Source organism: Pseudorca crassidens, chromosome 6 (assembly GCF_039906515.1).
Source record: "Pseudorca crassidens isolate mPseCra1 chromosome 6, mPseCra1.hap1, whole genome shotgun sequence".
Lineage (NCBI taxonomy): Eukaryota > Metazoa > Chordata > Mammalia > Artiodactyla > Delphinidae > Pseudorca > Pseudorca crassidens.
Window position 1 is genome coordinate 60,478,689 of NC_090301.1, and position 15,587 is coordinate 60,494,275.

Below are 15,587 nucleotides of genomic sequence, written 5' to 3' on the forward strand. Positions count from 1 at the left end.
GAAGCGCCTCGAGAGGCGGGGCTAACACGGCAGGGAAGGCTCGGACGGTTGCCTAGCCACGGCCAGCGCAGTCAGCCTCTTTGAGGCTTGAATTGGAGGAGGAGGCCGCAAAAGGATATTCTCTGTTGAGATGCTCGCTGGCTCGAGGAGAGTTTCTTTGGGGGTGATTTGCATAATATACATACCTCTGGCAGTTTTCTGTTCCCCCTTAACGATGTTTTGGAGACTGTTAGAAAAACTTTTCCCTTGGCCTGGACAGTAGATCCAAACACCTGAGCCCTAGTTTTACAGGTAAAATATAGGGATTGAGTTCTAGTTGCCAGAGAAATTTTCCCATATTTATTTGTTTCTATTTTTGCGGTAAATAGTTGTTTAACATCGTTTTTCTTTTATGTTTTTTTAACAGTATGTATACGGTGTGATATCTTAGGCACTCGGGTTTCGCATTTTAAGGTTATGAGGCAACAATTTAGTGTAAGGAAATTGCTACCTAGTAATAATTTAGGTGACCAGAACTGTTCTGGTTCTACATCTCTCAAGTCCTCGTGGCGTAACCACATCACAGGATGCTACCTGATTTGGGCCATAGGGCTTGTTAGTGTTTAGTAGCTGCTGAAACTGTCCCAGAGGATAAGCCACTGTTTAGGTATCCACAAATACACCCATGATGTCTGTACACTAGAATGCCTTGTCTCAACAAATGTTGGTTAATAGGTTTTACAATGATGATACGAGAGCTAAAATGGACCCTTGAGATGATAATCTAGAACTAACACACTTCCTCGTTTTAGAGATGCGGAAGCTAAAGCCCAGAAAAGAGAAATTACCCAAATTCACACTCAGTGTACAGCCTACACAAGAGCCCAGTTCTCCAGATACTCAGCTCAGTATTTGACTACATGGATTTGGCCCTCCTGAAGATAAAGATCAGAAAAGGTACTGAGAATGCTCAGATCCTTTTTCTTTAAGCTTTATTGAAACATAAGAAATTACGATCATAATGTTAAGAAGAAAACTGAAATCGTTGTCACTAATGACATTATAGATCAAAAACGGAAAACAATCTTTTTATATAATTGTTCTTTCAAAATGGCAAGATTCAGCATTTCTTTCCAAAACCACCTTACCTGTAGATTGGCCAATAGCTGACCGGCAATTATGATCCTTAAAATAAGAAATCAAGAGGAATTTGTCCTAACTGCCGCAAATCTGAAACAGATTTTATGACTTTATGTGACTTTACGGTTGGTTGTAGGGAATATGTTGAAACATATATGATAATATGAATAAGAAATAAGATGAATATGAATAAGAAATACGATGAAACCTATATATGACTAATATTTCATATGATCTGCTTGCAGAATTGAGGTTACAGTTTTAAATTGACCTTGTCTTAGAACCCTTCACACATATTTATTAAAAATGTCACAGAATACATGTTTAGCTAGTTTATCTAAAACCTAAATGAATGACTTCTTTCAGAAAGGTAAAAATAAAATTACCAAAAAGGAAAAAATATTTTTGTAGGGTTTTCCCACTCTTTTCAATTTATATTTTACCTTATTCTAAAGGGGATTTAGGAAGTGAATGTTACCACCATAGAATACAATTTCTACACAAGGAATCTGCTGTCCTCATGTATAGGAAGGAGGCAGCATAGTGGTGTGGAAAATTCAGTGCCCTACTAGTCTCAGTTCTACTACTTCGTGATTGTGTGACCTTGTTTCATCTATTAAGTGGAGATAAAAACCTTCCCAGTCATTACATTGAGTTGTTGTGAAAATCAAATGGAAAAATTTAGGAGAGAGCTTTGTAAATTGTAAAATTCTATATTAATATGAGGTGGTATTAGTATGATACCATTCATTCTAGAATAGGAAATTTGGAAAAGGCATTTTTCTCCATAGAAAAAGGCCATATTACACTGTTAGGAATGAACTAGCAACCTTATGTTTGGTACAGGTTCAACTGCATATGGACTAGTAAATTTTGCCATCATGTCTTGAAACCTCCGGAAGGGATTTTTTTTTTTTAAAAAAACATGGTATTAAAAAGATGGTTATCAGAAAGTGGATGTAGGAAATTTGAGATCCAAAAGAAAAATGCAGGTACTTGATGTGTCTTTAATTCAAAATACATACGTCTCTACAGACAAATAAGAATAGCTAGTTAACTCATTTGTTTAGCTCATAGTGCAAATGGTGGGGGTGTGGTGTATGAGTTTCAGTTCCCAGAACAATTATCCAGAATCCCCTATCCAGCTAGATGACTTTCATATAGGATAAAAGAAAGAAAATAAAAATAGGCCAGCTCATATTGAAAACTACTGTTAGAGGAAGGTATGTATATTATTAAGATGCACAGCACCAACAGTTTGCAAATTCCATATTTCAATTCTCATACACTACCCATAGGTGTGTAAACTAGTACTTTTTGAGAAGCAATTTAGCAATTTAAAAAATTTAACATGTTTCTATTTGTACATCCTTTGAGGTAGTAGTTCCACTTAGAAGTATTTGTCCTACAAAACTATTTGCACAAGAATGCAAAGATAAATGATCAAAGATGTTCAAGGCAGCATTAATTTTACTGGCACATTGGAAATAGCCTAAACATTCATCAAAATGGGCTGGCTAATATGTACTGACTTGGGAAAATACTATATAATAGGTTAAAAAATAAGTTAACATTATAATGTTATTTTACTTGTATAAAAAAAGTGTATTTTGATATAAACATAGAAAACATTCGGAAGCATAACCAGCTAGTTTAACTGTGGCTCCTAGGAGAGGGAATTTGGAGATGGGGATTAATCAGGGATTTAAAAAAAAATGCTGTTTGCTTCTTTTAATGAGGATGTATTGGTTTCTTTCATAACTAGAAACTTATCAATCTTTTGGAAGTTTTTAGACATGGTGGCTAACTCTACACTCTACATTCTATAAATTGTGATACATAGAATTAAAGAGAAGCAGCTTAACTGGTACAAGGAACAGTTAATTGAAAATTAATATTTCTAGTTTTGCATTCTGTCATTATTTACAAGCAAAGACTGGTCAAAATGAGGGAAGAGGACTATAATTGCTTATCCTTATTTACAAAATGACCACCCAGTGATGCCCGCTTTACTTTTCGAAACTATAGTTTGTAAAAATGGCTTTAATTATGTATGTCTACTTAGAGTGACTAACACAATAATGCCTATGATATTTCACATTTCATAGTTAAAAATTACTTCAAATATTAATTCTTTTTTCCATTCTAGCCAACAGAAAAATGACCATTGTTCCTCTGTTTTAAACTTTTTTTTGCTGTTGTTTTGTGTTGTTTTTCAATGTAGAAGAGCTTCAGGATAGGAGGAGGGTGAAGAAAACTTTATCAAAGCTACTTTGATATTAAATAAATAAGACTAAAACGTGGCGAAAATTATGACTAGAAATATTTTAAACTGATATATTGTTTCAGTCATTCTGTCTTTCTTTTTTTTGATTGTAGTAAAAAAATACATAACATAAAATTGACCATCTTAATCATTTTTTTAAAAAAATAAATTTATTTATTTATCTTTAATTTTGGCTGCGTTGGGTCTTCGTTGCTGAGTGCAGGTTTTCTCTAGTTGCAGCGAGTAGGGGCTACTCTTCTTTGCGGAGCACGGGCTCTAGGTGTGTGGGCTTTTTTAGTTGTGGCATGTGGGCTCAGTAGCTGTGGCCCGTGGGCTGTAGAGCGCAGGCTCCATAGCTGTGGCGCCCGGGCTTAGTTGCTCTGCAGCATGTGGGATCTTCCCGGACCAGGGCTCGAACCCACATCCCCTGCATTGGCAGGTGGATTCTTAACCACTGTGCCACCAGGGAAGTCCCATCTTAATCATTTTTAAGCATACAGTTCAGTAGCATTAAGTATATTCACATTGTTGTGAAAGCTGTCGTTCTAATGGGTTGGTTTTCAGGCACCCCCTTGGTAACCTGTTTACCCATATCGCTATGCAGAACAAGACTCTTAACTTCCTATGATCTGGACACACAAAGTGAAGAGCTTTTATGCCTGCTGTACAGTGCTGTTAAGTATTTAGTTCATAAGCCTCTCCCTTAAAAGAATTATAAAAAAATAAAATAGCTTTATGGTAGTGTTTCTTCTAAATTTTTTTACAAATCAGAATTTTGAGGGAATATATATAGTTGTTAACAAGCTAAACCAACCAATCACTGTGCAAATTAGTAAAAGAATTCTTTCTGAAAATTTTGCTAGAAGGAATCCAGAATTTAATGATCTAAGAGAAGGAAACTGTCATGCTAACCGGCATCATATAATACAAAGAGAACCTGCTTCATCAGGTAAGAAGGGTGTGTTGGTAGGGTTAGGATGCGTTTAAAGAATAAAAGGTTTACTTTTACATATCTTTATAAAGTTAAATTTTGTTGTATATGAGGCAGTTTATGTTACTATAGATATGGTGTTATTTTTTAATAGATTTTAAGAGCAACTAAGGTACTTTGAATAATACAGAATCAGGAATTTTAGAGCAAAGTGATTTTAGAAATCAGGTAATCTAGTCATTGTCATGTTTATTTGGTATACATATGCATAAAAACTTTTGCTGATATCTTCTCTTCTATATATCAATATATTTCTACTACTGTTAATTCCTATATTAAATATTACTATTATTAACTTTTTTTACTAATTTATTTATTTTTGGCTGCATTGGGTCTTCGTTGCAGTCCTTGTCTGGCAGCCTCTTGACAAAGTTGGTGTAGGGGTCGTCTAGAGTCTCCTTGCTCTCCTCCAGGATGATGTTCTTCTTGTCCTCGCTCAGGCAGAAGAGCACCGCCTTCTTGCGCTTCTTCTCCTCCTCTGGTGTCGACGACTTATGCACCTTCATGTCATTGAACGCTTTGATGGCCCCATCAGACACAGCCACACCAGAGACCATGTTTCTGGAAGAGAAAAGGAGAGAGCAAGGAGAGCCAGAAAAGACAAGAGCTGCTACTGCAGCATTTTTAAGCATGGGTCATGAAATCAATTCAGAATGTTGAAAACAGAATTAGAAAATAAAAAATAGAATAGTACAGAATAGCAAATACCAGAGTATGTTGCATGTAAAAAAGTTCAATATTGCTTCATGAAGTTTTTACTTCAGTGTGTACTGGGGTTGTGATAAAAAATGTATTTTTTACTATTTAGGTCTGGGGCAATAAAGTTTGAAAGCCACCAGTGGAAAAGACAATGTGATTTATCACAATGTGATAAATATGATGGGGAGGTCTATGATGGGTGAAAAAGGGGGCTTAAGGATTGTTTTGTGGAGGAAGAGATTCTTGATCTGTATCTTAAAGGATAGGCCAATTGTAATAAATGTGGAGTAAAATATCTCCAGTAAAGGAAATAGCATAAAAGCTCAAAAATCTTTGTGACTAAAGGAACAAGTATAGTAGTAAGATATAAGTAAGAGGAAGGGGCTGGATCAGGAAGCTTCTATTCTTCGTCAAACTGAGAAGCTTGGATTTTATATTGAAGTCGCTAGAGAGCCACTGAAGGATGGGGAAGTGACAAAATTTAGTATCTGTTTTATATCGAGCAGTTGACAGCACTGTGGAGAATGGATTTGAGGATAGTGACAGGAGGCAGAAAGTGGAGAACTGGAGGCATGGGAAAGCAATTAGGAGGCATAATGAAGGCCATTATAATCAAAAGAAGAGATTTTAAAAAGCCTGAAGAGGATGGAAAACACAGGACTGGGTAGCTATTTGGATGTGAGGGGTAAGGAAGAGTCTGATACCCAGCTTTCTGGCTTGAGCCACTAAGACAATGGTAATGGTCTTTACTTAGGAAATATAACAGGACTAATGGCTAGTGGTTGAGCAACCAGGTAAGCATAATCAATAAATATTTAAGGGGCTTCTCTGGTGGCGCAGTGGTTGAGAGTCCGCCTGCTGATGCAGGGGACACGGGTTCGTGCCCCGGTCCGGGAAGATCCCACATGCCGCGGAGCGGCTGGGCCCGTGAGCCATGGCCGCTGAGCCTGTGCGTCCGGAGCCTGTGCTCCGCGACGGGAGGGGCCACAACAGTGAGAGGCCCGCGTACCGCAAAATAAATAAATAAATAAATAAATAAATAAACATTTAAGTCGTACTTACATAGTTAATGTCAAGCATTTAGATAAGTGTTAGGGCCGACGGTGTGGATGAAGGAGGAAGGATAGGGTAATAAGATATACCCTGGAAGAAACAGAGAAATCATGAATTCAAGAAGTGGCAAATTATGGTTTCCGTGAAACCTTCTGTATATCACCCAGCTTGAACTGATTTTTTCTTTTTCTAAACCTGTATTGCATAAATTTGCCACACAGTTAAGCATATGCATTGTTAATTAATGGTTTTACCTATGTTTTGTCTTAATACGTTGTAAGATCCTTATGGAGAGGAATAATTATGTTCCCTTCATATGTCCTGCTTATGGATATCAATAATAAGCCAACACTCTGTCTAAGAGATGGAGTAGAACTTCATAGCCATATAGAATTCCATATGATGAAATGTCCTTTCATCCCTTCATGGTGCTCTAGTAAGTTTGAACAAAAGGGGATTTGTCTCATCTACTACTGAGCAGTTTCTTCTCTGTGATCCATGTCCCCTCTTTACCACCCAGTATGCCTTGGGTTATACTCACTTGGCTGCTGTTCCCTACCTAGGACTCTGAGCCTACTGTCTTTGATGAAATGATGTTGCTGCTACTGCCACATGGATCTCAGTGAAGGCGTGATATGAGGAAGGCTACACTTCCCATTACTGCGCCTTAATTTTCCGTCCACACCATCAACACAAAACTAGTTCACATAAAATGCTTTATTGAGGGGCTGGGGATGATTAAAGGAAGTATAATTGCTGACTATTTTATTACCCATCCTCATCCTGAACTGTCCAGGTAAGCCCATCCATCCATCCAGGCTGATGGAAGAACAGGATAAGCAATGTTTTCTGGGGCTTCTTTCCAAGTAGTAAAAGGGAGAGATAATAAAGGCAAGACCATGTACATCTGGTACTCCATGATTTCTTCCCATGCTGACTTGACCAGAATCACGGAAGAAGCAGCAGGTCAGCATTACCCAGAAGCTTCCTCAAAAGCACAAAATATAGTTAACCCCCCCTTTTTTTTGGTATTTTGGCCACACCACGCAGCATGTAGGATGGTTGCCCAAACCCAGGCCTCCACAGTGAAAGTGCTGAATCCTAACCACTAGGCCACCAGGGGACCCCCTAGTTAACCGTTTTTATACATAAGTTTATTCTTATCCATTGTTACATCTTTTGAAGTACAAAGACCTTATACCATGGTGAAGACCTCATAATTATTTATTTCATTTTTATGTAGTTTTTTCTTATATTTTCATTACCTTAAGGTGCTAGATATACTATTGTCAGGGCTACTGGGAATGGAAAGTGCAGAATACTACTTTGACTGAGACCTTTTAACAGTTCTTAGTTAAGTTCCTTCTGTGTTCTCAGCTTCTGACCTTTTCCAATCAAAAGAATGCCATTCATTCCACAATTCTGCCCGCTTTTCCTCCTTGATTTGTCTCTTTCCACAAGGTCTAACTGTCCTCAAGTTTTAGCTCTTTCATGTTGTTTCTCCAGAACTTTCTAACTTAAATTTCCTGATTATTCTTCTGGTCAGTACAATTTTATGCTGATCAATACTACATTGCATTACATTATTCCTTTATAGCAATTCTTCAGAAGGAGTTTCTTCCTGGGCATACCCTGGTTCCTAGCTTCCTTGTCTTGAGATTTGTGGCCCTCTCTTCCTTAAGGAGTCCTTTTTTTAGGTCTCCCACTACAAACCTGCCCTCCCCTTTTTTGAAACTCCCTTCTCACTGGGGTTGATTTCACCCTAGGATGAGTTCTCCTTCCCCCAACAGGGCAGTCCAAGGACACAATGACCCGTTGCAGGATATTTCCCACCAAAGTCTTGAGTTTCTCAGCCTAGATTTACACTCTAGGTGCATTTCAACAGGAGAGTTCCAGGTCAGGCTTCAGATTCCAAGTCTGGTACTTTCCAAGGTTTCTGTCAGTATGTTGTGCAAATATACCTCCACATTCTTCCTCTAATTTTCCTGTGGGTAACTTAGACCAAACAGACACATAGACACAAACACACACAACTCCCAAGGACATATAATTACTGTCTGAATCCATGTTAAGGAAAACATTTTTCTTCCTCAGTGCAATATAGTCTTCATAGATTTCGCTGCCCATACTAGAGATATACTATTTGTCAAACAGTTTCAGTTTCTTTTCCCTACCCTGCAACAATGCACAGAGACCTGTCAGTGTTTAAGAAACAAGGTCCATTACAATTTCTAGCCAAATAACAGAATTACATAACTGGATAGCCATCTTCAGTATCAAAAGACCCAGCACGATTTTCCCCCGCATTTTATTATGAAAATTTTCAAAAGTATACAAAAGTTAAAAGAATTTTAACAGTGAATTCCTAAATACCACCCCCACCCCAGGTTAGGTATAACATATCTATCTATCTATCTATCTATCTATCTATCTATCTATCCATCCATCCATCCATTGTCTTATTTCTTTTATGGAATTCAAAGTAAATTTAATATACCAGTACTCTTCTCCTTAAATACTTCATGTCATTACATACCTAGTTCAATATTTATTTACAGATTCTTTTTCTTTTGAGGAAAAATTGACACACAATGAAATGTATAAACCTTAAGTGTACATTCCCTAAATTTTGGAAAATACATACACCTGTAACCGAAGCCCCTAGCAAGACATAGACGATTACTATTACTCCAGATAGTTCCCTCATGCCTCTTTCCAGTCAGTTCCTCTCCCTAAGCAACCATGGTTCTGCTTTTTCCCACCATAGATTAGTTTTGTTTGTTCTAGAACTTCACATAAATGTAATCACATAGTATATGCTCTTTTGTATATGATTCCATATAAGGCTTCTTTCATTTAGCATGATACTTTTAAGATTCATCCATGTCATTGTGTGTATCAGTAGTTTGCTCTCTTTTACTGCTGAATAGCATTCCATTCTGTGAATATATCATAGTTTGTTTATCCAGTCTCCTATTGATGGACGACTGGGCTTTTCCAGTTTTTGGCTTTTTTAAATTAATTAATTAATTAATTAATTAAAATATTTATTTATTTTGTTGCACCAGGTCTTAATTGTGGTAGGCGGGCTCCTTAGTTGCGGCTCGCTGGCTCCTTAGTTGCAGCACATGGGCTACTTCGTTGCAGCAGGCGGGCTCCTTAGTTGTGGCTCCCAGGCTCCTTAGTTGCGGCACGCGGCTCTGTAGTTGTGGCGTGCGAACTCTTAGTTGCTGCATGCATGTGGGATCTAGTTCCCTGACCAGGGATCGGACCCAGGCCCCCTGCATTGGGAGCTCAGAGTCTTATCCACTGAGCCACCAGGGAAGTCTGAAGTTTTTGGCTTTTATGAATAAAGTGGTTGTGAACATTCTTGACCAAGTCTTTTTATCCACACATATTTTCATTTCTCTTGGGTAAACGCTGAAAGGTAGAACTGCTGATTCATGGTGTAGGTATATGTTTAGTTTTATAAAAACCCGCTCAATCTTATCCCAAAGTGGTTATATTATTTACACTTCCACCACAGTGCACAAGAGCTCTGGTTGCTCCACATCCTTGCCAGAATCTGGTGTTTTCAGTCTTTTTAATTTTAGCCATTCTAGCAGGTATGTAGTACTATCTTTTTACTGTAACTTAATTTGCATTTCCCTGATGACTAATGATGTTGTGCAGTTTTTCATGTGCATATTAGCAATTTGTATATCTTCTTTTGTGAAGTGTTTGCGTCTTTTGCCCATTTTTAAACTAGGCTGTTCATTTACCATTGAGTTTTAGGAGTTCTTTATATCCTGGATATCAGTCCTTTGTTTTATATATGTTTGCTAGTTTTTCTCCTAGATGTGGCTTATTTCTTTTCTTTTTCTTTTTTTTGTTTTTGTCCTATTAATTTTCTTAATGCTGTCTTTTGATAAGTAGAAATTTTTGAGTTTAGTGAAATCTAATTTATCAATTTCTTAATTTATGGTTATTGACTTTTATGTTCTCACTAAAACACCTTTATCTAACTCTGAGTCATGAAGATATTCTTTAATGTTTTCTACTAAAAGCTTTATGATTTTAGCTTTTGCATTTAGGTCTATGATTCATCTCAAATTTATTTTAGTATATGTTTTGAGGTAGAGGTTGAAGTTTCTCTATTTTCCCACATGGATATCTAGCTAGTCGTGTCATTTGTTGAAAAGACTCCTTGCCCCATTAGATTGCATTGGCACCTTTGTTAGAAATCAAATGACTTTATAATTTTGGAACTATTTCTGAGCTCTCTATTCTGTTCCATTGATCTATTTACCTATCCTTTTGCCAGCCAGTACAATACAATATTGATTTCTTTAGCTTTATACTAAATCTTGAAGCCAAGTAGTGTAAGTCCTCCAACTTTGTTCTTTTTCAAGTTTGCTTTGGATATTCTGGGGTCTTTGTTTTTCTCCCAGCACAATTTTTAAAAAAATTTATCTATTTTTGGAGGCGTTAGGTCCCCGCTGCTGCACGCGGGCCCTGCCCTGCCACTGCGAGCTGGGGGCCCACCCCCTGCCACGGCGAGCAGGCGCCTCACCGCGGCGGCCCCTCCCGTCGCGGAGCACGGGCTCCCGGCGCGGGGATTGTGGCCCACGGGCACAGCAGCCGTGGCTCGCGGGCTCCAGAGTGCGGGCTCCACGGAATGTGGGATCCTCCCGGACCAGGGCCCGAACCCTCGTCCCCTGCATTGGCAGGTGGACTCCCAACCACTGCGCCACCAGGGAAGCCCACAATTTTTAAAGTGGAAATTTTTTCTTTACTTTGGATCAGACCCAAAGCATCCTTCCTTACTGACCTCTGAGTGGAAGGGAGGCAAAAACCAGATCCAAGTAAATCCCCAGAGGAGGGGAGGGGTGAGCGGCTGAAGGACTGGGCAAGATGTTTGCTCTTCCAGTTATATACTTTTGATTGGAATGGGAATATGTGACAAACCACAGAGTTTTTACCCAATTATTACCTAAAGCTGCCTTGGCCTTTGGCATATACAAAGGTTTTGGTATCATTCTTTCAGCTTTATTCATTGAAAAAATGAATAGTAGCTGTTGCCACAATAAAATATTCTCCATACTTTGGGAATCATGCTCTTTATTTTTCTTGTATTTCCTATAGCTGCAACAGCAAGTTTAGTACCAACACAAGGCACTTAATAAATGTTTGTTAACTAAAATTTGGGTCATTCCAAATCATAACATTAGAGTGTTAAAAGAAGCATTAAAGCTCACCTAGTTCAATCCTCCATCTGATCATAAGGTTTCCCACTAAATACCAGCTTGTACATGACTAATACAGTAATAGGAAACTCACAGCCTTCAACATCTAGAGCAGCTCATTCCATGAATTCCTTACAAAATCTATTGAAAAGAAAACTGGCTGTTACTGCCTCCACAAGGGAATAAAGAAGACTGTGGTCCCAAACTAAGATCACTGTTATCTGCATTGCATAATTTATAGGACTTAGAGTCAGACTGTGAGGAAGAACAGTTTAGGAAGATGCAATTGCAAGAGTACAGCTATTTCATCTGATTTCTGATATGCTACTCTTCCCTCTCCACCAAAATGAGAATTTATTTCAATTAGCGCCAATGTTCCTACAGGGAGTATAATACTTGTACAGTATAGAGAAGTCCTAAAATGTGTCATTTATCTAGTATCTAACTATAAGTGGCTTGGGTTGAAATAATAATTTCTGATTTATTGATTTCCAGGTCAGCCTACCAACTGAAACATAATTTGCTCAGACTTGGACACTTAACTCTTCATACTTCTGCCCAGTCTACCCCTGCCGTTTCCCCATATAGTCTCTTAGCAAGGAAAATGTTGAAAGCACAACTTATAAAGTTTATAGGTTTTGCAATATTTCAATAAAATATAAAGAACCATTTTATACTTCTAGATGTAGGCTCAAACCAATCTACACTTAAAATTTCCAGATGTTCAAATATCTTTGTGTGTATGTGCCATTTATTTCATTATGCTATTTATTTCAAATATGTTAAGTGAGCATCTTGATGTGGGGATGGCATAAATGCCAGCTTATTCCTCATCATAGTGATGGTGTATGTACCCTTAATCTAGGAGGAGCCCCACTCCTGGTTTAATTAGTCAGTGATATCCTAATGCTCTACTACATGTTTGTACACCACCTTGATTTAGTTCTTGCAAGATGGCATCCGTCGTAGCTATGGAATATGGATAGGATATCCATGGATATGGAAATGGGAACAAAAATGTATCCATGTCAGTAAAATAATCAGAGGGAGCTAGAATATAAACAGAAAGAACATGTTATTAAAGATAGAAGGAGGGCCAGGAGTTGTGGCAGAACAGGCTCATTGGAAATTGCCTCTTGTTTTAATAACTACATTTTAGTTTATTAGGGCGCTAGGCATTAGGATAATTCCAACTTTCACCCACAAAGTTAATGCAATGTCAGCTGCCTGGGAGTTGGAGACATATTTCTGTGGATTTGTCTAGTAAGCCCATACTTCGTTTTTGCATCTGGGGGTAATATATTATTTTCATGGCAAGGACTTCACAAGCAGATTTAAATTTCCAGCTCAGTCAAGCTTCATATTAAATATTTTATGAAACCAACTCTAAAAAGTGACTATTAATGACAGTACCTTTGCAGCTAGTCTCTTAGCCTTTAACTTCCAATTTCACTTTCTGAAATGTCATTCTTTTTAGACTCAGTTATCAAGTTTTCAACTTATAGTTGTGCCAAGGTGTTAAAATTATTTCTTGTTTACAGATATCATTTGCAGTCTAAAGAAAGTTATAAATTTCTATACTGGCATTCTACTTTTAAAAATTATAAAAAGTTTTGAATTGTTTCTACTTCCTTTTCCCAAATATTTTGTGAATCTTATTTGACAGGTTTGTCTTTTGTTATTCCATTAACTAATAAGTTTTCCCTCAACCCTGATCATCTACAATTCAGGAAAAAGTAAGTTGTAGTTTGTTTTAACATCTAACAATACTATTAGCCAATCATCATAACAGAACGACAGATTTCAAAGTTTTTCAGGGCAGAAGCTCTAACTCATAGGCTTTTGTATTCATTTCCATACTTAGTTCATCCCACAGTACACACTTTTAATACCTTTGTTCAATTTATTGTTTGTTATATTTGGATAGATGAAAAACCTAGCAAAATTCACCTTTTTTTTCTTTTGTCTGTGCTGGGTCTTTGTAGCGGTGCGTGGCACATGGGCTACTCTATTTCTGTTGCACAGGCTTCTCTAGTCGTGGCATGTGGGCTCAGTAGTTGCGGCGCACAGGCTTAGTTGCCCTGCAGCATGTGGGATCTTAGTTCCCTGACCAGGGATTGAACCCGCATCTGCTGCGTTGGAAGGTGGATTCTTAATCACTGGACCACCAGGGAAGTCCCAAAATTCACCTTTATTTAGGGTAGCTGAGCTCTCCTAACTTCTCTTTATTTAGGGTAGCTGGCAGCCTTAGTTTTAAATTATTTTATCATCTCCATTGCAACTAGATTGGCATCAGTGAAACTCTAGAGCTTGCTCAAAGATCAGCTATTTTTTATTCAAGAAAATTATTATTGTGGCCTGGTGCCTGCCTATACCTATGAATTATTGTGGTGGGTTCTGTCTAAATGTAGTGTTGTCTTCCTCTCTACAAGTGGCCAGTCTGTCCCTAAATTTCACTCCAACGGTATGGATTTGGTCAACAACAATGTGTTCCAATAGAAAATAATCCCTTCATTTTAAATAAATGTCTTTCTTTCCCTTAAGTACTTATATTCAAACTAAGGGACTTTGGGCTACAAACAGACATCCTTCCCTTGAAAAGTAGCATAAAATAAACAACTTGAGATTCCTACTTAGAGAAACTTCATAAAATAAGAGAGCAGAGTATCAGGGACATAAGGTGCTGGTAAAACAAAATATGAATTTGTAAATCCTTATGTCCAATTACATTGTTAAAAGAACTTTGAACGGACTGAAGAAAGAGATGTGATGGTGGCAGACAGTTAAAGCAACTGCAGCAGAAAAGCTCACTTTAGGAGTACTAGTAATATATCATTCCTTATCAACAATTTCCATTTGCCAGTCCACTTGCCTCATTTCTACAATATTAACTTGGATACTTAACACAAATATTATGATTAGTGAGACTGGAGAAAAGGGAAGCCTCTTGTGAGATTCAACACTGGAAATGGAAAAGAGGGTGGAGAGGGATTATAGCGCTAAATGAGATAAGCTAAACCTTGGAGTTGTTAGACTTTTTTTTTAAACAGGAAGCTTGCTTGGTTTAAAAACAATCAACCAACAAAAAAAAATACACTTAGGTTTGGGGTTGTGGGGAAGCACTGACCATCTGTAAACTCCTGGACAGTAAGGGCTATATGTTATTAATCTTTGTATTCTTTATAAGCAGGACGGTATCTGGCATATAACAGATGCCCAGCAAACATTTGTTGAATGACTCAATATTTGGCTCAATATAGTCATAATGGCAAAACTCAGTTTGAGAGACATTATTTTGGTTCAAAGTAGAGCTACCCTTTCTTAGACAGGGCTGGAAATGTTTATGTAGAGGCAAGTTGAGCCAGGATTCAGTGCCAGCCCTGTCAAATGGATTTTTTTCCCCCTTGGCATTTGTGCCCCACCTCATGCACAAAGGATTTGGGTGATTAGGAATGTGGAGTCTACTAATAAAGCTTTATAACAGTACACGAAGCACAAGTATATTAAGCGTATTCATCGCATGCCAATTTAAGGACCTATTTCTCAAGTTATGTTTACTTAGGCTTTCCCCAGAGTGAGTGGTTCCCAATCTGTTTTATTGTCAGTATTTCCCTTTAGTTGTCATCAATTCATTTGCTGTTATTCTTTCAAACGGAACATGTTCTTTGATCCTTCGAAATCTTGCTCAATCTAGGCCCCAAGTGTTGCTCTAAGTCTCAGGAGAAAACGACTTTGGCTGAAGTCGGCTCCCAAAGCCACACCCACTAAGAGGCCTTAAGAGACCTGGGGCTTTCCTGGCGGCTGCTCAGCTGCCGGCAATCAAGCGGCACGCCGGAATCCCACGGCTTGGTCCTCCAGTCTCCCCGGCGGGAGGCACGTCCCCCTCCGCCCCGCGGGCCAGCTCTTTCTTGGCTGGGACGCCGAGCCCCCTGCCGGCCCCGCCCGCCCCGGGCTCATTTGCATAGAGGCGCGCGCGACGCCGGCGAGCGAGCGGGAGGGAGGGCGGGCGCGGCCGGGAAGGCGGCGCGCGCGTGCCCTGACAGCTCGGCCCTGCTCGCTCACTCGCTCGTCCCCGGCTTCTGAGCACAGCATGGCGGTCAAGGTGACTCTAACTCTCTGCTGCTGTCTTTATTTCATAAGAGACATTCCGGGGACCGTGCCTGCAGCCCCTCACCTCTTCCTATTTACTTCTTTGCCTGATTGTTAGATAGCGTGTCCTGGGGCTCCAGGGAGA

At 38.8% G+C, this 15,587-nt stretch overlaps 1 protein-coding gene and 1 long non-coding RNA gene across 3 annotated transcripts in view; both read left to right on the forward strand.

The window, feature by feature from the left end:
- SLC25A12 (solute carrier family 25 member 12) overlaps positions 1-15,587 on the forward strand; it is a 180,323-nt gene that overhangs the window by 67,524 nt on the left and 97,212 nt on the right. Inside the window, exon 1 of one of the 2 annotated variants that reach the window (XM_067741538.1) lies at positions 15,342-15,455. The exons of the other annotated variant lie outside the window; for it this stretch is intronic. Within the exon in view, the coding sequence (XP_067597639.1) occupies positions 15,444-15,455 (12 nt within the window). The 5' untranslated portion in view covers positions 15,342-15,443. Of the gene's footprint in view, positions 1-15,341; positions 15,456-15,587 lie in introns of those variants that run through there. 2 annotated transcript variants of the gene reach the window in all.
- Positions 93-5,094, forward strand: LOC137226526 (uncharacterized). The gene is made up of 4 exons (XR_010944390.1): positions 93-291; positions 792-936; positions 4,249-4,334; positions 4,722-5,094. It is a non-coding gene; the product is annotated as an uncharacterized lncRNA (long non-coding RNA).